A 23,367-nucleotide genomic window follows, 5' to 3' on the forward strand; every position below is an offset into this window, starting at 1 on the left:
GTTGATTTAATAGAGATGCACGGATAATAGAAAGAGGTATATAAATAATTAACCCTTTGCACTCGAGGGCTCCGGAGCGGAGCCATTTAAAATTTGTCTTCAAACTCGAGGACTCCGCTATGGAGACAATGCAAGTAACTTTCAGTTCATAACATAAGGACAAAGACAAATCGTAAAAACTATTGCGTATAGGATATTCCGCTCTTGCTATTTGCATTTGAGTTTGAAGAGTTTGAAGACAAATTTTAAGTGGCTCCGCTCCGGAGCCCTCGAGTGCAAAGGATTAAATGTGTGTATGTATATGTATTTTGAGTATTACTAGTAAGTTATGAACTTTATGATGCTGCATTTTTCAGATAAAATAAATATAATAAATAATAAAATAAAATAAATAGCCAATAATTCTGAATTTTTTGCGTAATATTTCTATATTAGTCCTTAATATCACAGTAGTTTTTCATTAAAATCCAAAATATTTAGAAGAAATTAAAAATAAAAGTTAGAAAGAAGTCAAAATAAGGCCTCAAGGATTAATCTCAAGAAATACGTATTAAAAAGTTTCCTATTACACGAATATCTCAGCTTTCGAATGGTCAATAATTTTTTAATTGCGTCAATAATCAGGTTATATTTAAATCTATATATAGTGCTAGCTTTCAAGGAATTCTTGAAAATTCATTTTATGCTACTACTACCTTAAATTCACGTTGATTCATCTCCCTAAGAAGAAAACAGACCGGTGGAGCGTTTCAAATCGAGGAAACATTTTCAGTACGATTACGAGCAGTTTGCGAGGCAAAAGTGCCGCTGGCACAGTCCAGTGTACTCTGTACGATTCGAACCCGCTGCATATAACCACTGCATCAATTTACACGAAATTGTGTGCACAAGGATGCACGTGTATGTGCATGTGCGCAAGTATGCCGCTCAATTTGAATAATTAACAGCGTTGAATTATTAAAGCTCGAGATCTGGAAGGCTCGTTAGCGCGATCGGAAACGCCACTTCATTACTCGTATTTGCTCAAATAAAGTACTTCAGACGTTTAATACGGGCGTTTGATTTCGAATCTTTCTTAAAACAAGTATATCATTTTCTAAGAATGATCTCTCCTAAGATGTATATTCCAGGTTTATGAATGAGAATATTTAAATTCTTTCAGTTATATTGAAAGAGAGATAATTACAGGAGCGTGCCGATAAGAAGTAGAAAGTTTATAACGCATGCTATCCTTCTTCGCGAATAAAACGAATCGTGATCGCGAGACGTTCAGATATGCGCGCTTATCATGGAAGATGGCAAATTACGAGCGTGTAAAGGTGAAGGTGTGGGAGTGCATACCACCGATGAGCGGCAGGTAATGTCCTCTCAAGGCAAGAATTTCTCAATAGGCACGCGATTGTTTAAGTGGCAGGCGCAGATACGCCACCGGCGAAGGAGCATCCCGAGGAATTTCCAGTTTACATTTACGTGAATTCCGTCGAGGCGTATTCGTTGTATTTTAAATATTTTCGATATCTTGTCGATTGCCGGGGAGCACGATTTTACCGAATAAGAGGGATAAAATCTAGATATAATCGCACCAAGTTCACGTGAATTGTAAAATATAATAAGATGAGATAAACAGATCGTGCGATTTCTTCGCTAATTATGTGACGAGAAATATATAGCAATAAAATAGCATTGTGTAGAAGTTGAGACAGAAATTCAGACAATTGAGATTGAAGTATAAGGATAATTAATGCTCCTTCTACTTTTATAGTTACTCTTTAATTCATTCTCTCGTCAGCGCAAAAATGTAGATGTGACTGACAACCGTTACTATCAATAATGGTTTCCGTGTTATTAACACGTCTCCTCGCACGTAATAGTCCGTCGTTTTTCATCAATCCTTTCGCTTTCTCATCTTTTTCGCTCGAAAGCATTTTTCTCGACGTACATTTATGCAAAATGCATCAAGAAAGAACTTGCACGGTCCTGTGAGTCAGCGATCCGTCACGTATTTCTCATAAGCGCTTCCCTTCGCTGCGCACCGCATTTCGCGAATAAAAGATGCAGTGCATTCCTACCGCAAGCTTTCAAGTGGCTACTATATCCTTCGCCGCGTTACCGGAGGTCGAGGACAAAGCTTGTGAGATTCGCGTGCGCATCTGCGCTTATAAAGTGCAATTTCTTCAATCCTATAGAGAAATTTCGCCTGAAGATTTCAATTTATCTCCATCTTAAATGTCCGACGCGAATACACAATGCAACAATGAGACAATAAATGAAATGGAAAGTAGAGTCCGTGCATGCATGCGTACGTCTGTGCGTGCGTGCGTGCGTGCGTGAGTGCGTGCGTGAGTGAGCGAGCGAGCACCTGGTGAAAACAAAATACCTGAGCCGCGCGAGCGAGATCGGATTGCCGGGAAAAATCGGACAAAGTAGGAGGAGGAAGGCGGTAATTGGCCGCGATTGTTACGAGGAATGACGAAGGAGGAGTATTGTTTGCATTTTACGAGGAGGCGCGCGCGAACGATCGTAAGCGCGCCGCCGCAGCTTCCTTGGCCGTGTAATTTAAGCCGTGCGTAAGTACGCGTATTTTCTTACGCGTGAAACCCACCTGCGTGACGATTACATCAGCCGAGGCTCGAGGCGCCGCGGTTTTCCGACCAATAAACTCATCCTTCGACTCGTCACAAACGACGAGTAAAAGCGATCGAATCAGGCTCGACTTCTCGAGAATACAGGTTCGCGCAATTAATCGACTAATTCCGCGCGTGTTTTTACCTTCCGCTGCAATAACGCGCCGAAATTCCGACGAGACACCTTTTACCTCGTGAATACTAATGGCGAAACCGAGTCTGCGGTATGCAGAGCGAGTGCATTATCAACGGCTACTGCCGTTAAACCGGCAAATGCATTTTGTGTGTTTCGGCTGGATTGTACCGCCGTGTCGCGCGTCGAGATTTTACCGGATCGCTGCGATATTCTCCGCGACGGGTTCCGAAAAATAGTCCGGAAAGCGTCGCGGAATCGGGACGACGTCGTCGTCGTTGTCGACGAGAGCGTTCAGCCCGCGAGCAAACGGCGTTTCACGATGAAATCGCAATCTCGGCATAATCTCTGAGATTTTCAAAAGTAATCGACTGCTCACACATCGAGATGGTGTTGTAATAACAACCGAAAGGATATTCCGATATTTTTCTTCCTTATTATAATAACCGATTAATGGATCGCTGTAATTGTCAAGCCGAAGGATATGAAGAATCACGTTCGTTTATCGTGTCGTAATTATCGCTCGCGATAAACTTTTCACAGTGTTTTCAGACACGAATTTCACGCGAACGAAGTGCGCGAAATATTTTCCACGGGATAGATAATCTTCAATTAGCGTCAGCAGCTGCGCCGGCTAGGTATTCGGTAGCTACACAGGTTGGTAGCGCGAATCGTTAGATTTCTATGCAGGTGCATAATCACGATTTATTAATAGATAGATCGTGCCGTTCGTGCGAAGCATCCGAGCTCCGTCATAAACGCGACTGTGCCCGCAGACACCGCGTTAATTGCCGCACGTGAATGGGAACGTGTGACGGCGTCGTCGGCGATGCCCATCATCGCGATAAATACGCGAGGTATATCGTAATTAATTCAACCGAGCCGATGGGAACCACGCGCCGGATAGTTTTCGGAGTTACGAGACTAATTACTCTTACCTGAGATTAACCGAAACGATAAGGCGGATAACACACGAGCGTCCGTCCGTGAGTACACTTGTTAATCACCGATCTTCGCTAGGAGAAAGGACTCGTTTTACTGGTACCTACAAACAGGCGAGCAAAAAGCTGTCTTCACGCTGTTCTCAACTAGAATGTGGAGGAGAAACGTCGGTGTGAAAAACATGTCACCTTCGCGGACAATGAGGTGAGGTATTTATTATTGCTTTGGCTTCGGTACGGGGATAATAGTCATCATCCGATGCCGGAAATCGCCGCAGAACACGTCATTCTTGATTACTAATTTAATATTCCAATGAGGAAGTGTTCGTTGAGATAATATAACCTACGCCTGGCGAATCATTACTCGATCGAAAAAAGGAAATAAAAATGGCGTCGCTCGATATTGAAAAAATCGCGAGGGAATCGCCGCGACTGTTATTTACCGGCGGGCTGCGCCCGACTCGTCAATATATCGACGAAATTGGTAGATCGCGAGACGTGACTTCGCGCACCGTCAGGTTGCGCAAACGTGACTCACATTTGATCGTTCGCGCCGTCGTCGTTTTATGTAACGCCCGCGAAACGTTCGATGCTAGCAACGGCGTTATAAATAAAGCGGCCGTAGGTCGCGCATCGGAAAAACACTCTCGGCCGATGGATAATCCATAAAGACTCACCCGATCGCTCGTCGAGTCCGGGAACTGTCCGCACCGCCTCGTACGCGGGGAGAGTCGCACGCTGCTCCCGCGAGGTCCGGCGTTATCCTTGGTGCGTTGCACTGAAAAAATCCGTCCGTGCGGCACGCGAACCACCGCACCGGCATGCGCTCACAACGTTGCACACGAGCGAATTTCCGAACGAATTCGCGCCGGCCAATCGCTTCCGTTCCCGTCGCACTTCCGAAATTCCCGACGCTTCCGTGCCGTTCCCCGTTCCGGCCGTTCCGTCCGTTCGGCCGGCAACGAGCCCGCGAAGCTGCCGAAATCCGTCACGAGAACACTCGACGAGCGTGACACGAGTAGCCGCGAACGCGCGCACGTTGCCAGGTTGATTCCGCTGTCACGCCTCGGGCACCTCCACGGTGCATCGTAGGCAGGTGCCAGGTAAGGAACTAGGAATCCAGGTGCCCTTGCTGCCGGCGACGTCATTACGCGGTTCGCTTTCGCAATTTTCGCGGCGCGCTGCGCCGATTCGCGCAGTCGCACGCCGTCTACAGGGTGTCGCGCAAAGAGCGGCCGGAGACCTCGCACCACCTACCGCTGACGGAGGGAAATAAAAAGATTCGGTCGTGTGCGATAAGTGACCAAAGGTGGTTCGGTACTTCAGGCCGCGATAGAGGAAGAGCACAGGAGACTAGACCCGTTATGAAACAAGTAGGAACTAGCATTGCCTGTATCGAATGCAGCTATACAAACGTATATCAACCGTTTATTTCAGAGAATAAAGAAATAATTCGTTAATTCCACATGATGATTCCATTTACCGTTAATATATTCCGCAAATATTTTACTCGGGAGATTTATAGTAATCATGGCGCAGCTACTTTGCAAAGGCGTGGTTTTGATGTTAAAGATGGAATTCTGATCCCGCAGATTTATTGAGCGACTAATCAAATCCGACCCATTAATCAAGTAACGGTTCACGTACGGACTCTATCGTAGGAGGGAATAGAAGGTCGTACAGAAAGTCTCTCGTAGCTTATTGCTTTGAGACGTAAAGGCTTTTACTATACATAAAGATTTACGATTTTCTCGGTCTGTTATTGTTAAATCGACTTTCGGCCCTCCCGTTCAGTTTCAAGTTTCTCCTCGTTTCAATTGTCAACATATCTTTCGATGAATTTCTGATTGTTTCGAGATTCATTATTACGTTGCACTTGACGCTCGTTATGAATAAGTTTCCAGACCTTTAACACATTTCTCTCTTTCATTAACGTTCAATGATATGGAGAGAAAAGTTGATTACGAATGAATCTTTCGATTGTTCTCAATCCCGAATCTTCAAGAGCAAGTCCGTAACGTTGATTGCCGGAGAAAATCCTCCATGTTGCCATAAATATATATACTTTCGTTTCAGAAATATGGAGCAGGTGAAATGACATAAATCTCAGAGCGACAAAAAATTCGCCAAAGATCGAGGATGTTGGTACTCTTTGAAATACGTTCTCGTCTTGTTTAGTTACATTGTCGATACTTACCTTCGACATTCAATAATGTAACGATGACTGAAGAATTGCGAAGAATAAAACAAAAATAGGCCGTAAATTTCTATCGTAATACACACGATACTTCAATATTTGAGCGTTGGTTTCTTTTTATATCTGTTTCATTTAGAGTGCAGAAAGTGTAAATAGGTGCAATTTGAAAGCACCATTACATTTTTACGCTTGTATAGGCTTGCGTTCCCCTTAATTACACATTCAACAATTAAAGCGGAATAATTATAGGTTAGCGCTTTTATGGGGGAGAATCGAAAGGAGGGGAAAGAAAGTACAAGTGTAGAAAAGGTGCGGTAAAAAGAGAGCAATTCGCCGACGTTACCAGCGCCCATCGATGGAGGCGCTCGGGTCGAGTTTCGTGAGCAGCACGACGTCCGTCGACGATCGCCGGACGTTGTCGAATTCGCAGCGCGGCGCGACGGCGGACAGCCGCTAATTATCAATGGCGCGATGACGCGACGCCGTACAAATGGCGGGTAATGAAACAGCTGTTCAGGCCGCCGCCGGCTCGACATCTAGCGGAGCGCGGGCGCGATCCGGCGCGCGTCGGCGACGACGTCGACGTAGAGTACGTCGTGGCGAGGAAGAACGTAGACCGCCGAGGAGAACCGCGACGGTGCTCGCGGGTGACCTGTCGAGGAGGAACATGGCCGCTGGCTGTTGCGGCGCGAAGAAGCAGAGGCTGGGCGGTACGTCAAGCCTATCGCCTTGCGACGGCAGTGTTGTTACGCGACACGGCGCTCCTCAACCGAGGAAGTGCACGATCGCCCAGCCAGAGATGGGTTTCTTCTGCTTCGACGTGCTCTACTGCCAGCTACACCAGCTGGACCCGCCGAAGGCGCCGAACTTCAGCAACGAAGCGTTGTGAGTAGCCTTCGCGGCGTCCTAACTCTGCGTATGTAACATACCATCTACCCGTCTCTATCTCTTTCCCTCTCTTTCTCCCGCTCGCGTAGCACGACCGCGGTCTGTCTCGCTCGCGCGCCGCGTCAGCTGTTGTCTTCGTTTGATCTCCGATGACGCTTCGTCTTGATCGCCGCGCACGCTTTGTCGCCGAGTCGCGCGATTCAAGATTACGATCGCCTGCGATTTCTGACGTTGGCCGACGCCGACTCTCCACGTTGCACGGATAGATGCAGGGGGGACGTTGTGTTTCACGACAGTTATCGGATTTTTATTTTCGTGTGCTTACAGCTTATGTGTACATATATACACACACACACACACACACGCACGCACGCACGCGTCGAACTCTCGCAAAGTTAGTCAATCTTTGACGTTCGACATTTGACCCCGCGAGAAATCTACCTGCATAATCGACCAGGACGGACGTTATTGACGCATTGTTTGATCCTCGCGTGTGGATTTAGCCGTTGGTGTGCGCGTTATCGCGGCGCGCTTCGATTTCTCGTATTGTATAGCGGCTATGCCAGCTATGTAGGCCACCGAGGACGCCTTCGTTGTTACGGTATCTGTGGAAGTGTCGTTATTAGCAATGGCGATGAGTTTATCATCTTTGTAGACGTCCTCGTGCTGCAAATATTGTTTCGACTTCGGAAAGATTAGCGCCAGGGATTGAGTTGTTCGATATTGTTTCCGATGTTGCATTTATTTTTCTCGTATATCTCGCCGAATACCGAGCGCTCGTTCGTTCCACTCGCACAACGAACCGCACAATTCTGGCTCCGTTCGCTTCGCCCCTTCTTCACCCCCCCACCCCCCTTCTTCTTCGTTGCGTGTGGTTGTGTAGTGGAGGAAGAGAGAAATGTGTATCTAAGCGCGAGATTTTTAATGCAGATACATCTTTTCAGCCCTTTATTTGTGACATGGACAATAGGAAAAGATATGAGGTTGCGAGGTTGTATCGGTACTTTTAACGCGATGCATTTACACGCTGGGCTACGAGAGTACGCTGCAACTAGGTGAGACAATGTTTCTCACGAACTGAGAGATGTTACGTAATATCAGACCTAGATCATTGCTATGCGAGTACCAGTGGTATTTCACGTGTCGGAGCAGAACAATCACGCAGTCTGACGTATGTTTCCGTCTGTGTGTTTTAAAGCGCATTCAAAGACTCTCGGTTCAATCCCATTACACGGGACGAGCTGCCACGTTTGCACGTGAGCGTGTCGATTTTACGGCATTTCGAGGACGGGGTTGACTATTTAGATTGGGAGGTGGGCGTACACGGGATTCGTATAGAGTTCCACAATGAGAAGGGTAATAAGCGGACGGCCACTTACTTGCCCAGCGTAGCTATGGAGCAAGGTGCGTATCTGTAACTGTAGGATAGGACCAAGTAGTGTGCAGATTCTCCTTAGTAATCCAGTTCGAAAGTGAGAGGAAGTGACAAGCAATAACACTTAAACCCCGTTGTTCAGGATGGGACCAAATACAAACGATAGATTCTCTGCTGCACAAGGGCGGCTACAAGGGCCTAGTAACGCCCGACATTCGTCGTAGCCTGAAACTGACTCGCTATCAGAGCGAGGAGGTCACCGTGAGCTATCAAGACTATATGACACATTGTCACAATCGAAGATGCTAGCAACTCGCCTGGGGTCCTACCCAAGGGCCCCTGCCTCCGAGATCCAGCGAGATTCGCTATAACAACGTGCACGCAGTCAATTCGTCTCACGTCTCGCCGCATGATAACGCTCGGTACAATCCTTTGGTGTCCAATCAGCAGAACACGCAGATCATCACGCAGCCCAGTCGCTCGACATTCATACACCCGCTACCTTTGCCCCCGATCCCCCCGGTCATGGTGCCGATACGTAACAATCCGCCCGGCTGGTGGAATAACGCGGGTCCGTCCTATCCGCCTGCGCCGCCCCGACCGCATCGCTCCACGACGCAGGAAACCGCGGAACGCGGGCTACGTAAGCGAAAATGACACTGGCGGCGGTTCCTCCTCGCGATCCTCCACTGCTTCAAGTGGTGGTGCGTGTTTCTGTGTCTCAGTGTACACAGCCTCCCGTTTATTATGCCACACGCGCCGTCTTGAGGATAATAACGGTGTCTTTCGCGTACGATGGGCACTAATTGTTAAGTCGTCGTGCCGATAAGGACGATAAGCGCGTCGCACAAGTCGATTAAAAAGTATATAAAGATTTATCTCACGCCTCTCTCGAGAGTTGTGAAACTCGCGCCGCTGGAAATGATATTTGCGTGTTCGTACGAGCTTCTTGAACGTTTCGACACCCGGCAATTAAAATAATTTCCGAAATCCCTCTAGTCGATGAAGACAACGGCAAAGAAACTCCCATTTTGCAACGGATGCATCGGATCGTCCGTTCTCAACGGCAATTAGCGCTGCCACCGTGTCACACAGAATTTATTCGCGATTTCGATAATGTGAGAATGGCAACGAGCATTTTTACGGGTCAGTGATCATGCCTAAAATTCACTGCCTGCTTCATGAGGTTGAATGTACAAACTGATGTATTCCATTATTTGTATAATGCGTATGACGTGTGTAACATTCTCGAACGTATGTCAGGCGAAAATTTAGGCGGAATTTCGGATTTTTGATATGAAACGATATTTCTGTTGATATATTTCTCTCTGATTAGGATATATTTTATTCGGACGCGAGATGGTTAGCAGATGGGATAGTACATCGTGGTAGGAAGATTTTCGCCTTATTAAAACAATTATACACTTAGTCACATCGATAATAAGCTTGACGAGAAGATGACGTAAATTTTCTGTGGTTAATAATTTAGTTAGCATTATTTAAGAAAAAAGAAAGACAAAGCAGAAAAGATAAATGATAGATCTAAGTTAGATGTAAGTAAACAAAAATATGAGGATCTCATCGTGAATTTTTAAGTGTTGTATGATTTATAAAATGTTACGATTCCGTGATAGCTGCACCAGCCGCGATATCTTATACTGTACATCTATTGATGTATATTATGCAACTTGCGCGCATCTTGCACATACATACACAGTTTTACGGTGCGAACTAAATACTTAGCAAAATCGCGACACATTTTTCAAGCGTCAATTCTGCTTATCTCGAACTGCCAGCTATTTTCGATAGCGGGCGCTACACACTGCCAATTTATTCGTTGTTGTATCTTTTATACTAATGAAATTCGTTAAGAAATAAATGAAGAAATTGTTATTGTATCTTATCTCTCTGTTACGTCGTGTTTCCATATAGTTCATGTTATTACTTAAAATACCTAATTAATAATTAGCGAATTCCTTATATATATATTGCACGCTGTTTGATTCTCGTTGTAAACAAATCCGGCAAACTGCCACGCGTACTTCGGTTATAATTACGCGCAGAGCAATAAAACGTTTGGTTTGCGTATAGGCCAATAGTCATTTGGCCTACAGTACTCTGTTTATGTAACGGGTATTTACAATAATATAGAATTTCACTATTAAATTACGATAGAAATGTATATATAATTCTAACGATCGTCGCAATTATATTTTCACAATTTACATAAGCGAATAATAATCACGCATTCGCTGAATTTCATCCTTGAAATAAAAATATATTTGCATCTACTCAAGTTCTTGATAAATGCAATGAAATAGTCGCGCATCGAGCGTGTATATTATACAAGCTCTATAATCACAATACGAATTTGCCGGATTATCATGCATTTTGTAAAATTGCCACGTGAATCTACTTGTAGTAACGCGTTTTGTAACAAAGCGCAGAATTAGGCGCTTTGTACACGTCAAGTTTACCTTAATCTCATCCTTTTCTCGACAAATCAACACAATGTAAAGCGGGATTACGTAGTGAAAGATATGAGTAATTTAAAGTGTACTCGGCGCAAATTAACATTCAGGTATCGTGGCACCTCGATGCAAACTGATATCAACGTGATATTGAAATAATACCGAGCGGCGTACGCTCGTTTTAATCGCATTCGCCGAGTTAACGGCACAGGGGAAGACAACAGGCTGGTCTCCGCGTGAATATTCGAGTACACCAGGGCGAGAAGCTTAGTTAAGAAGCCGCCGATGTTCGAAATTCACAAATTGACGCGCCAGGCTGCTTTCACCGTGATGGAAAGGACGGAATAAAAAGTTTTTGGAATAAAAAGATTCATCGTAAAAATCACTGTAATCACTTTCCCCGCGTTGCCGTTCGCATCCCCGATCTCATATCGGACGTAGAAACGGTCCGGGTCCATTTTGCCGGAAATGATGGCTGTGGTGATCCTTTATCAGCCAGCGAGAATTCTTATCTCACGCACAAGCAAGTGCAACCAAGTACACCCGGTGGGTGCCGAGATCTATTTATCTATACATATTTTCTAATTGCACGCGACTGCTCCGAGATGGCGTAGCGATGTCACGCGCGCGTGAGTGCAACGCGACCGGCGTCGCGACGCACAGACGGACCGCGTCGTACGTGTCAGCGGTTGTGGCGTCGAACGGGCACGCGTTTCGCGTGCCCGTACGGAGTGCGTAACTGCGGGTTACGCGTCGCCACCGGAACGCGCGGTTACGCGTCGTGACAGTTGGTCGCGCGAGTGGTCGGCGACGATCATCTCGGTGGCCGCGGTTGGCCCGTTGGCGTGCGGGCGTCGACATATTGCGCGCAGTGGGATGCATCACGTCTCCCCGACCGTTTCTCCGGCTGGCACGTTTTTTTTCTCCGCGTCGAGTGTTCGTTCCGCGTAACGCGTGCGGCCGAAGATCGCACGCGTCTCGTCGCGTCATCATCCGCGACTGAGTCCTCGTCGTGTTACGTCGCGCTCGACGCGTCGTCAACGAGTTTGCACCGGCTCGGGCAACGTGCACGGCGTAGTAAAATCGCGACCGCCATCCACCACCCTCGTAAAACCCCGGGGGGTGCGTAGGAAAACTCTCCGCGATCCTTCGCGCTTGCCGCGGTAAGTATCGCGCGACGGACGTGGTGCGTCGAGAATTGAGGCATTCGCCGTAGCTTTCACCTGTCGCGCCGAACTTCGTCCCGTGAATTACCGTTAGGCTACTTGTAACGCCGCGTTCGACCGCACAGCGAGACGCAATCAATCTCTCGCGTGTGTATTAATTTGTTAATCGGTGGTAGAAGTGGCTGCTGCTTTTCACAGGAAATGCCGTAGAAAGTTGACGCGCCTGATTCCTTCGGAGTGACTCAGCTGACTGTATCTTATCAAAAGTCTAAAGGATGCCAACTTGGATAAAAATGCCTCCGTAAGATATACGCGTTACACTCCGGTTTTAAGATGAATTTTCAATTCATCCGAGCAACTCGCTTTCACATCGTGTTTTTTTTTTTTAAGCGGAAAGATCCCTTTGTTATCGCGCTTATTGCTCCGGGAAACACATGTTGCCGCGTGTTACGGGCAAGATTCTTTCTTCAGCAGCTCATCACTGCCATTTTTTGCAAACTGCAGGAATACCGTAGACCGACAGATAGATTAAGCCGTTTTTTTTTCTTACCGTACAGGTCGCTTAGTTTCGCGTCAAGAATCATCACACCTTAGACACGTCCCCTTTCAACTGTGCTTCCTTCCGTGCCATTTTCAGTTTCTCTTCTCCTCGGGTGCCTCAACGTATATTTACTTAATCGCGGGTGCAGAAAGTGCAACATAGTGCAGCGAAAAAGAACAGAATCTTCGTCTCTTTGTATTATGAATGAACGAACGAACGTTTGTGCGAGGCGTGGGTCGATCGTAGAAGAGCGTAAGAGGGGGCGGACGAATCTCGCGGCGGCGAAATGGCGGGCGATGAAACAGCTGTTTTGGCGCGCGCGGCGCCATCCGGCGGGGCGCGCGCGCGACACGGCACGCTACGACGAGGACGACGACGGCGGCGGCCGCGACGGGCGGACGAGAGTGAGACGCACACCACGGGTCGTAGACCGTTCGTGTCCGCAGTCGGGTCGCGGGAGTTGACGGCAGTCGAGTGGGAAACATGGCTGCTGGCTGTTGCGGTACAAAGAAGCAAAAGTTGAACAACAACTCAACGGGCGCGCCATGTAATGGTACCACGGTGTTGTCAAACGGCACTCGTATACGTAACACGCCGATCGTGCAGCCCGAGATGGGCTTCTACTGTTTCGACGTCCTCTACTGCCAACTGCACCAACTCGACCCACCAAAACCGCCCAACTTTAGCAACGAAGCATTGTGAGTAGTCACCACTGACGTCGTCTCGACGCGTTGCCACCATCCCTGTCCCACTTCATGCCGCGTCTCTCTGTCACGCTCGCGGCTTTCCCCGTGCGCGCCTTCCCCGATCCGCCACCTTCCTCCCTCCCCCTCTCGCGTCCCCCCGCTGTGAGCGCTTTTTTCCCATTACCATCCTTTTCTCCCGCCACCCACGCCAGCGCGCTTCTTTGTCGGTGGGCTCATTCTTGCCTTTGTATTTTCAACCGACGACGGGGACGTTCGTCGAACACGTCTCCTCCTCGGTCGACGATGACAATGCGCGTCCTGCATTTTCGGAACCTTCACCGGCTTTACCTCGGTCGTGCTACTCGACCTTGTCCGTCCCGAGGTTATGCGGCATGCGAGCGTTGTTATGCCGCGGACTAGTTTATCGAAATGTAAACGTCGTGTTTCACATCGTGCCTTTGTCCCTACGCGCGCTCTATATCTCTTTTATCTTCGATAAACAGAAATCGATATTCGTTTGTTTATCACTCCTCGTCCCTTCATCCTGTTCCTTTTCAGTCGTTACAATAACTATTATCGATCATCACTAAAATGTATCTTAATATTTGTTACACGGTTGTTGCATTGCGTATGGAAATAGCAACGTATGTACTGTCTGCGTATTGGCTTAAGAGGAGATTAATTATCGGCATTCTATATAGCTCTCGCACCAAGTTATATACTTTATTGCAGAGATACAGTTCAATATGATCGGCTCTTTTGTTACAGGATGAATTTGTTAATCCTCGCAAAGTTTGACGTCCATGATTACTCGATCAGTACCCTTTCTCTGTTTTCTTTTCAGCCCCCTGTTTGTAACATGGACAATTGGCAAAGACATGAGATTACGTGGTTGCATTGGTACATTTAATGCCATGCATTTACATGCAGGGCTTAGGGAATATGCTGCTACTAGGTAATGTAGACTTTTCGCTGATTTTGGAGCTAGAACTTTGAAGCGTTTATTTCTAAACGGAATGATTGCATTTTCCAGTGCTTTTAAGGATTCGCGGTTCAATCCTATAACAAGAGAGGAACTGCCACGCTTGCACGTGAGCGTGTCTATACTACGGCATTTTGAGGATGGCGTGGATTACTTAGATTGGGAAATAGGAGTTCACGGTATTCGTATAGAGTTCCACAATGAGAAGGGCAACAAAAGAACTGCTACTTACTTACCTGATGTTGCGACTGAACAAGGTTCGTAGGTGTGCACGCACGTTATGTACCATCGCGTCTTCCAAGTACATAATCAGTCTACCAGATTAACACATTTTTTCACACGCAGGTTGGGACCAGATACAAACGATAGACTCGTTACTACACAAGGGTGGCTATAAGGGTTTAGTTACGCCAGACATTAGGCGCAGTGTGAAGCTGACGCGATACCAGAGCGAGAAGGTTACTGTAAGCTATCAAGACTACATGACACATTGGCACAACCGAAGATGCTAGCAGCTGGCTTGGGGTCCTATTCAGGGGCCCCTACCTTGCCAAACGCCCAGCACGTTTTGTTACAAAAATACTGACACGGTTAATACCACTTACCCACAATACAGTACCACTCAATACAACTCCTTCATAGCCAATCAGCAGCATACTTTAGTTATGGTCCAACCGAATCATCCCGCTTTCATACACACACTACCGATGCCACCGATTTCTTCAGTTATGTTACCCATGCAAAACTATCCGCCATTCTGATGGAATTATGTGTGTCGCATCTTTCATTTCGCTTCATCGTTATTCTTTACAAAGTTTTGTAACTTTGAAAAGTGAATTTATAGGAGAGCGGTAAGAGATCCAATGTTGTATATGATCTATTTTACTGCTTTAATTGATGCCTATTATATTTTGATTGTCCAGCATTTATTCTCTCGATCTGTTCTTTCTCTCTGTCTATCTCTTTCTCCCTTGTCGTGCGCTATATTCCTCTGTGAGGAAAATGCAAGTGAGTATGGTGACAATGTTCTTCCAAAGTGACACTTGCGATAAAAATAAATAATATTAGCGGCTAGAACATTTCTATAATAAGATAGATCCTTGTTCTCGTGTTGTACAATTTTATGATTGTTAAATTGGAGACAAAACTGAAACATAATCTATTTGCGTGCAACGATGGAACCAAGTTCAATTCGCTAACGCTTTACAACTCGACTAGCCACCGATCGACATGAAATGTAAATACTACAATTAGCTTTGCCATCATGCTAAGATGTTCGACGGTAAAATTGGTATCTGCGAAACTAGTGCCGCGAGAAACTTGTGAATTTGCGTATTTACATTTACTTGCACCATCGAAGGCAGATATAAATCAACGGATTTTACGAGAAACATTAAAATTTCTTTAAACATATAGTCGAGGGGTAATTTATTTAAAACAAATTCGACAAACGAACGTGCTGTAACGTACAGAACTTATTTCCTTTCTAAAATGTATAATCGTTAATTATTCATACTTAACACTTCACACAATAACACTGTAACGTCTGAACAGAATTTCTTTGCATTAATGGTATAAATGAAAGTGTTTTCTTTTCATCATTAGGTTACTATTTAAATGTGGTCTAATACCATTTACAGTAACTTATTCATAGGCATGTTGATTTCTCTTCTATATTTTGAATAGTACGTACAGATTGTTGTATAACGAAATATAAATGGCATAAATATGTTGTATAAATTTTTAATGTTGCATATTTATACCATTCCTACAATGAAGTTTGAGGCGTTTAAAGTTACAGTCCAAAGTTTTATTACAGCAAAGAGGATTTTTTACGTGTGCCAACAATGATAACTTGGTGTTAATGAATTTGCGTTTGTCAAATTTAATATTTCGGTACGGAATTCGTTTCTAAAGACACTTGAAGTTAAAAATTATTGCATAAATTATCCCCTTATCCAAACAAATCATTTTGACTGTTTCTGTGCATTAACGAATGAGTATATTCGACGATCTGTAGAATGGGACCTCTACTGTAAATAAGCAATGGACAACATTATATCTAATAAAAAAAATATAAATATATATATATATATATTAGGTATAGGTATAGGTATAATATAGATGTAAGATACACACATTAACAAAAAAATGACGATCTCATTGTGATGTTGATTGCTGTGCAAATCATGGTAATGTCACGACTCATGTACATTATAATGGCATCAGATAAAATTTGTCTCTCTCCCTTTCTCTCTTTCTGAACACTTAAGAGTAGATAAAACACATTACCGAAAACAGCAGAACAATTGTGTGTACTATATAAGTGTATGCGTTGAGTTATTATTAAGGATGGATAAGGCGTATCAGTGAAGAAATAATACGGGAAGAGATTTATCTGGGAAATATATGTCTGTCAATGTACCTTAAACGCGTGGTACGCTTAACAGCATCATCGTTACATAATCATAGAGGGTCAGGCACTTTTTATATTAAATCGCGCGGAAGGTACCATGTCGCGTAGGGCGCGCCGTATTTTTCACGTATCTCTCAATGGTCTTGCTTCTTAGATTCCGTGGCTACTCTGGATAGCTGGATAATTCATTCACTGCCAACATAATCATTGTTGTAGGTGTTATACAAGTCCTACTCCCGAAGAATAAAACAATTCACGTTGTTATATTTTGGTTGAACCGGTGTGCATTAGTATCTGGTGTGTTATCTTTTATACATTCTTATCGCATACACATAGTTCCTTGGGATCTCCTTGCTACTTGGGCCCCCGTGTAACGTCCAGTAAACTGCCAGTAATATACTTAACTCTAGACTAGTTGGCAAATCAAAAATTACACATTCTCTCACCCGTGCCGGATATTTGACCGTAGAAACCAGACCTTACGAGGAATTTTTTTGTTATCCGAGAAAAACGTAGAAAATATGTGACATTATAGGTATATAAAAAAAAGTAAGGGTGCTAAACGTCTTCTTTGTGAATACGAGCTTTGGATAGTAATCTGAGGAGTTTCTAAATTTAACGATACAAAAGTTCAAATAGTTTAACGTAATAGAAGGACGAACGTGATTCGATTCAAGGCATAATTTTCATCTTCGTTGTGGATAGTAGCCTGCGTGGAAAAGCCGCAGGCTACTGTGATCAAATGCGCATTTGATTGGTAAACGAGAATATCGAATTTATTCTGTCTTATTCTCTCTCGAGCCTATATAAACATTCATATTATATTTAACATATATTGGTTGGTATATACATTTGACTGGATATCGCAAGGTCGAAATCTGTGTGTCAAGCGAAAATAAAGAAATTAATTATTACGGGAAAATTCTCTCGAATTGGAAACTATGTATATACTATTGATATTTAAAATGGCGATCTTTTCGAATAGTTCGGAAGCGTTTATTACTGTAACAAATCATACGGTGCCTAGATACTGGATTAATTTCGAGGAAAAGAATAGCGAGTACGTGCGTAACTTAATGTAGGACTCTCGGTAAATGCAAGAACATTGGTGAACGATTATAAACGTCTTATAACACTATGTCAATGATGAAATAAAAATACATTTTATATTCTACAAACCGTTGTGATCTTTTCGTTTTCCTTATGTTACCGAATTTGAATTTAATGGAAGGGAATAATTAATTGAAATTATTAAATATATTGAAGTGCTCAATGTGCGGCTCATTTTTAAAACAGGAATCTGAACATAAATGAGAAATATTTTATTTAATACATTTTATTGTATAACTACAAGCATATACATATATAAAGTTAGATACAAGTTACTGTTGGATATACCCTCTTTTTGGTTTTTTTTCATGTTCCAATAGATATGTTATATCTAATATTCGAAGGTAAGATTTGATTTGTAAATATGTTATAAAACCACCAATCATCGCTTGTAAAATTAAAGTTGATGACAATTTAGGGATTAAGTGTTGATAGACTGACCCGGCAATTGTTAAAATTTTTCTACCCTCATTTGGATATGGTATATTATACGCTCTACTGCCAACAACCTATGAACCAAATATGTAAGTATGTAAACATATATGTGTGCATAAATTTTAATATAAAAATCCAAAGTATAATCTCTTTACATATAATTTATTTTATATAACTGAAACCATGTATATATATATGTATAAACTGAAACTATATATATATATATATATACATAAATAAAAATTATCATATATAATTATATGATGATTATTATATATCTTACATATATACGACAATTATGTAATATCATAATGATATCAATTTATACTTACTATAAAGGTAATAATTGGTACTGTTATAAATGGTGTGAAATATCCAAAGGCAGCTTGTATTATGGCACCTCTGAGTTCTAGGCACAAGGGACAAGGTAGTTCTAGCAGCAGTAGTTTATTATCGATAGCCTGAGAATAGTATTTTATTTCGAATTATAAATATATATATTCCACGTTGAACTGATTCACCGAGTATCCTTGTTAATTGAATTTAATTATTATTGCTAATAAATACCAGTGATCGAGAAAGTGTTGTCAAAAGGAACGATGGTCCTGTAATAGCCATCATCGAGGGTAAAATACCAATATTGTGTACTTTTAACTTTCGTCTGAATATAAAATTAACGTAAGCACCACCTAATGATGCTGCTAAACTCAAGATACCGGTTCCGTGTACCAATGGCCATCTAGATAAGGATTCATAGTTTTACGAATGCATGTTGTTATGCTGACGTTCAAGGTTTTTGCACTAGATTTAAACGTAAATCATAAATACTATTCAATCCATAAGAACAAAATCTGGAAAAAGGTAAAATAGCAGCGGTTCGACAGAAAATATGTAATGGTCACGTACACTTCATTCTGATTTTTCCAAGTATAAACGAACGACGACTGATGCGCTATAGCTTCGTATCTCGACATCATTATGGCACCTTTCGGTATCTCTTGCTTGATAATCCGTTGCCGAGCCTCTTCCATTTTTCGGCGTTTTCCTCGCTCATGTAAAAAGTAACACTAAACCTTCATGTGATTCAATACATTTGTCTGCTATCAATCATACACTTAGCTAGCGAATGGGTTATTATATCAAGATTATAGTTCCAAAGTCTCCGTTACGAGTCGCTACCATCATTAATGAAGAATCAAGTGTAGTATAACTCAACGACAGATTAGGTCTGTTCTACAATACGTCGTGCGTCGAAACGCAGCCGATGGTCCAATGAAATGATTTATTTTTCGAAAGTAAGTTCTCCTCATTGGACCATCGACTGCATTCGACATCCGACTATTGAGTTCGTGCGGATAATTTCGTATACGAAAGCTAGGGTTCACTTGACGCTGCAAGTACCGCTTTGAAGCACCGCACGGACCATTGCAGCGTCAAGTGGACTCTAGCTTTCGTATACGAAACTAATCGCACGAACTCAAGAATTAAACCTCAAGAGCCATTAAGATATTTTTTCATGGTAACGTCAAGCGTCAAGCGTCGGAGCTAGTCAGCGGACAATGGATCTACTGATTGGGTCGACGTTTGATTCTCGTCTACTGATTGGCTCCGATGTTTGACGTTACCATGAAATTGTACCTTTAATCAATCGGACTTCGGTGAAAATCACTCATGTGTAAAGCCAGTGGCACACGATGCTTGTTTTTGTGCTAGATTGCTTGCTGGGTAGAAATACTGCGTTTTGATTGGTGCATTTTCAAAAATGGATGATAATACATCAATCAAAACGCAGTACTTCCATTCAGCAAACAATCCAGCACGAAACAAACATCGTATGCTGCTGGCTTAAATCCCAGTCTACAATAGATATTTTAAGTTTTAAACCTTAGGAAATTGACTAATCACAATCGAATTATAGAAGAATAATCAATTGTGATTAATTCCTTAATCAGTTTCCTAAAACTTAAGGCTTAAAACTCTATTGTACATCAGTAATCAGTTTCCTAAAACTTAAGGCTTAAAACTCTATTGTAGACTTTGCCTTTCAGGACGAGTCTCGTGAGAATAGCCGAGAGGTCCGGACGTGCTTCGAGCGTGTGCTCGCGGACCTTTTGTTCGTCGTACCGCATTTTTTTTTTTCAATAAAGTCATTCCACTGCGGCAGAACGCATTTGTCCGGTATCTCATTTTATCCGTTGTTAAGTAATGTAGGAGGAATGAGTTTCTCGTAATCAAAATTGACAAAGAGAGGGCGAGGGAGAGAGAGAGAGAGCTTTATAGACCGCGGCAACGCTCACCGCATGGTGTAAGTTCGCGAAGTAACCAATCAATGTGCTGCTTTTCCGTAAGAACTAATTGCTCTGTATACAAGATGATAATGCTTGCCGCGTCCTATGTACAGGAGCCATGAGATTATTCTCATTTGTTTTTATCTCGCGATTTTGGAGTATTTTGCAAGTGAACCTTTAAGTATATTATGAAGTTCAGTGAGATTGATGTTACGTTGAGTGATGTTGGGGATGTGCCTTGGATCGTCTGGAACCATTATTGAGAGAGAGAGAGAGATAGAGATAGAGGTTGACACGGTTAGGTTACACGGTTAGGTTATACGGTTAGGTTATACGGCAGAATGTAATTTACAATCGCAACTATAAAATTTGATATAAAAAATATCTTTCCAGTAGCCACATACTACAATTACACAGAAGAAATATGCGTCGGGCACGTATAAAGGCTTTGGCTACTGTGCCAGTTCGAAAAAAGGTTATAGAAAATACAGTACCCTCTATAGAAAACACAGATAATATACCTGATAATGAACATGTGGAGCAAGACACATCTAATATTGTTGTACCAGAACAAAAAAGTAGTATACAAGGTAGTGGCGTAAGCGCGAGCGAATCTGAAGATGAACATGGCAAGAGAGTAGCGTCTGTTGTGCCAAGTCGTATACGAAACGACTCCATCTGCTCTATACAAAGCAACAGGGAAAGTACCATCAATGATATGTATGTATTTATTTATTCCCCTTAGAATTACAAAATCTTATATTTATATTTAAACTAACTACTACTTACTAATTTAATCTATTCATCCTACTTTCTATTTGCTACTCATACATACAGGAGTTCTTTCCTACTCTATTCTATTTTTGACTTTCCTGTTTCTTTACAATTTGCTCCTCTCTCTCTTCCCCTATAATTCTTCATTCCTTTACTATGGACTTCCTTTCCTAATGGAGGATTTCTACTAGTGGAGAATCTCAAAACTTGTATAGAGTCGTTTGGACAAAAATAGAGATAAACTTTAATGTTATCCCTCACTTGTCATTTTGACAGTCTTTGAACATATTTATTATATTTTAGTGCAAGAATCAAAGTAACTCAAAAGAGACGCATGATGGTTTCGGAATCAGCAAGAAAACTGGCTGAGGCTAGAAGGGAATTTCTAATAAAACATGAAAATAAAACACCCGATAGAAGTCAATTGAAAATGTATGATCTGATCTATTATAATCCTGTAACAAATCCTATGAAGAAATCAAAAGCATCCACTATTATACCAGCCCACGAAACTACACAGTAAGTACATTAAATTATGATAGTGAAATGTATAAAAAACTTGTATGTATGTAAAAATATTCTTAGCATAATATAATCTTTTTTAGATCAGAGGAAAACTTAAAGGAGGAAGAGGAAGATGATCCTTCGACGTTGCCTGCGCCACAAGTAAAAGTTGGCCCTGATGGTCAATTGATAATAGATGAACAAAGTCTTGTGATAGAACAAACAAGAGTGAGAAAACATAAGGAGATATTATCACAAGACATCATTGTAGAGGAAGAAGATTATGGCAGTGGGTTTTATAAAAAGCGTCAAAAGAGTAAAGAGTGGCCAAAATGGGAGACATTCAAATTTTATAAAGCATTAAATGTAGTGGGTACAGATTTCCTGTTGATGCAGACTCTATTTCCAAATCGAACAAGAGCGGAAATTAAACAAAAGTATAAGAAAGAAGAAAGAGTTAATCGTCCCTTAGTGGAGAAGACTCTGAAGTATCATCAAGAGTTTGATACTGAAATGCTGGAAGAACAATTAGGTATCACTTCCTACAATTTAATTCAGATTTTAACTGTAATTGATTTTTTTAGTTCTTATTTAAAATTTTATTTTCTGCTTCCAGCAACGTTACAAGAACTAGAAAATGTTCAAGCAGATGTGAATAAGAAGACGTCAGAAAAAGAAAAGAAAGACCAACACTTAACCAGGAATGCTAGAAAGCGCAGACGTCGTAAGTATAATAAAATTTTTATCTTACGCACTATACACACATACATATATACCCAATTTATTTCAGATATCTTTTTATCAAAATTTTACCAAATATGTACTATATAAGATATCCATTTGTAATGTCTATTCACATGTGAATAAATAATATATAATTAATAATTTTAGGATTTGCAGCAACTAGTATCGCGCAATGTGAAGCACCATCCACTAACGATCAAGAAGCTGAAGACAAAGCGACAATAGATAATGAAATTAACGAAAACGGCGGAGCAAATAACAGTCGACAAATGAAGAAGGGAAACAACAAACGAAAGTTAAAAAAGTGCTCAAATGATAACTTTGACGATAGTAGTTGCATAAGTTCTAACAGTAATTCTGACAGTGATATGGAGGTTTATCAAATTAGACCAACTAGATCTGGTAGACAGCCAAAACCGAAGAAGTTACGAGCGCGCAGCATTAACATGCTTGACAGTAGTATCGAAAACGAATCGTTAATGAAGGAAACTACGACATCGTTGCAAGAAACTCCACTGTCGCAGAAAGTTACGGAAGATTCGTCTACGCCATCTGTATCCAAGGATAACGAAGATGCAGTAACACCTTCTCCTGAAAATATCGCAACTGCGATACCAGATATCAGTGAAATAGAACCAGGATCCCTAGTGATTTTAACGAAGGAATCCGTGGAAGAGCCCGGGAAAACTATTTTACAAGTTTACATGGTTAGTTCCAATGCTGATAAAAAGAATGCTGACGACGAAATTCAAGTTAACTTAATAAACAATTAAGGCCAATGTGACACTTGTGCTTCTGCCACCAGAACTGTTATCTATAGTAACTAATAAAATTGAGGATGTCAAACATGCATTGCATTTGAACGTAACTAAATCTTAGCACATATATATATATGCTAGTTATATAGCTATATAATTATATGGCTGAGGTATGAAACGCATGCATAAAAAGTGAACATTAAAGTAATCCAATTGCAGAAAAAACTTTTTTATCTTTTTAATTGTGTGTTATATTTTTTATTAGGAACCGTGTGTGTATGTGAATTTGTACAATTGTAATATATTGTAAAACATATATATATATATATATATA

General features: G+C 42.3%; 4 protein-coding genes across 7 annotated transcripts in view; 2 read left to right on the forward strand and 2 right to left on the reverse strand.

Annotated features, from left to right (window-relative positions):
• LOC106742017 overlaps positions 1–4,726 on the reverse strand; it is a 139,958-nt gene extending 135,232 nt beyond the window's left edge. For 3 of the 4 annotated variants that reach the window (XM_014614586.1, XM_014614584.1, XM_014614582.1), the window contains exons 1-2: positions 4,376–4,726; positions 3,696–3,802 (exon numbers count right to left, since the gene is read on the reverse strand). The gene's annotated coding sequence lies outside the window, so the exon portion shown is untranslated. The remainder of the gene's footprint in view (positions 1–3,695; positions 3,803–4,375) is intronic. The other variant, XM_014614583.1, reaches the window with a different exon arrangement.
• Positions 4,727–6,381: 1,655 nt separating this feature from the next.
• LOC106742024 lies at positions 6,382–16,697 on the forward strand. Its single transcript, XM_014614605.1, is given in 9 exon segments — positions 6,382–6,780; positions 7,728–7,838; positions 7,982–8,187; positions 8,301–8,447; positions 8,544–8,801; positions 12,746–13,034; positions 13,867–13,977; positions 14,056–14,261; positions 14,350–16,697. Coding segments are annotated over 9 exon segments (1,890 nt in total). The 5' UTR covers positions 6,382–6,385; the 3' UTR covers positions 14,517–16,697.
• Positions 16,698–17,785: 1,088 nt separating this feature from the next.
• On the reverse strand, positions 17,786–19,153 carry LOC106741983. Its single transcript, XM_014614486.1, has 4 exons — positions 18,872–19,153; positions 18,533–18,704; positions 18,298–18,426; positions 17,786–18,039 (listed from the first exon to the last, which is right to left on the reverse strand). Exons 1-4 carry the CDS (start codon positions 18,994–18,996, stop codon positions 17,803–17,805), a joined length of 663 nt encoding a protein of 220 aa, XP_014469972.1. The 5' UTR covers positions 18,997–19,153; the 3' UTR covers positions 17,786–17,802.
• Positions 19,154–20,039: 886 nt separating this feature from the next.
• On the forward strand, positions 20,040–23,123 carry LOC106741981 (transcription factor TFIIIB component B'' homolog). The gene is made up of 6 exons (XM_014614484.1): positions 20,040–20,270; positions 20,647–20,973; positions 21,331–21,546; positions 21,633–22,063; positions 22,148–22,255; positions 22,423–23,123. The coding sequence occupies exons 1-6, from the start codon at positions 20,266–20,268 to the stop codon at positions 23,046–23,048; spliced, it is 1,713 nt and encodes a 570-aa protein (XP_014469970.1). The 5' UTR covers positions 20,040–20,265; the 3' UTR covers positions 23,049–23,123.
• The last annotated feature ends 244 nt before the right edge of the window (positions 23,124–23,367 follow it).

This window comes from Dinoponera quadriceps, unplaced genomic scaffold (genome assembly GCF_001313825.1).
Source record: "Dinoponera quadriceps isolate SergipeBrazil2010 unplaced genomic scaffold, ASM131382v1 scaffold696, whole genome shotgun sequence".
NCBI lineage: Eukaryota > Metazoa > Arthropoda > Insecta > Hymenoptera > Formicidae > Dinoponera > Dinoponera quadriceps.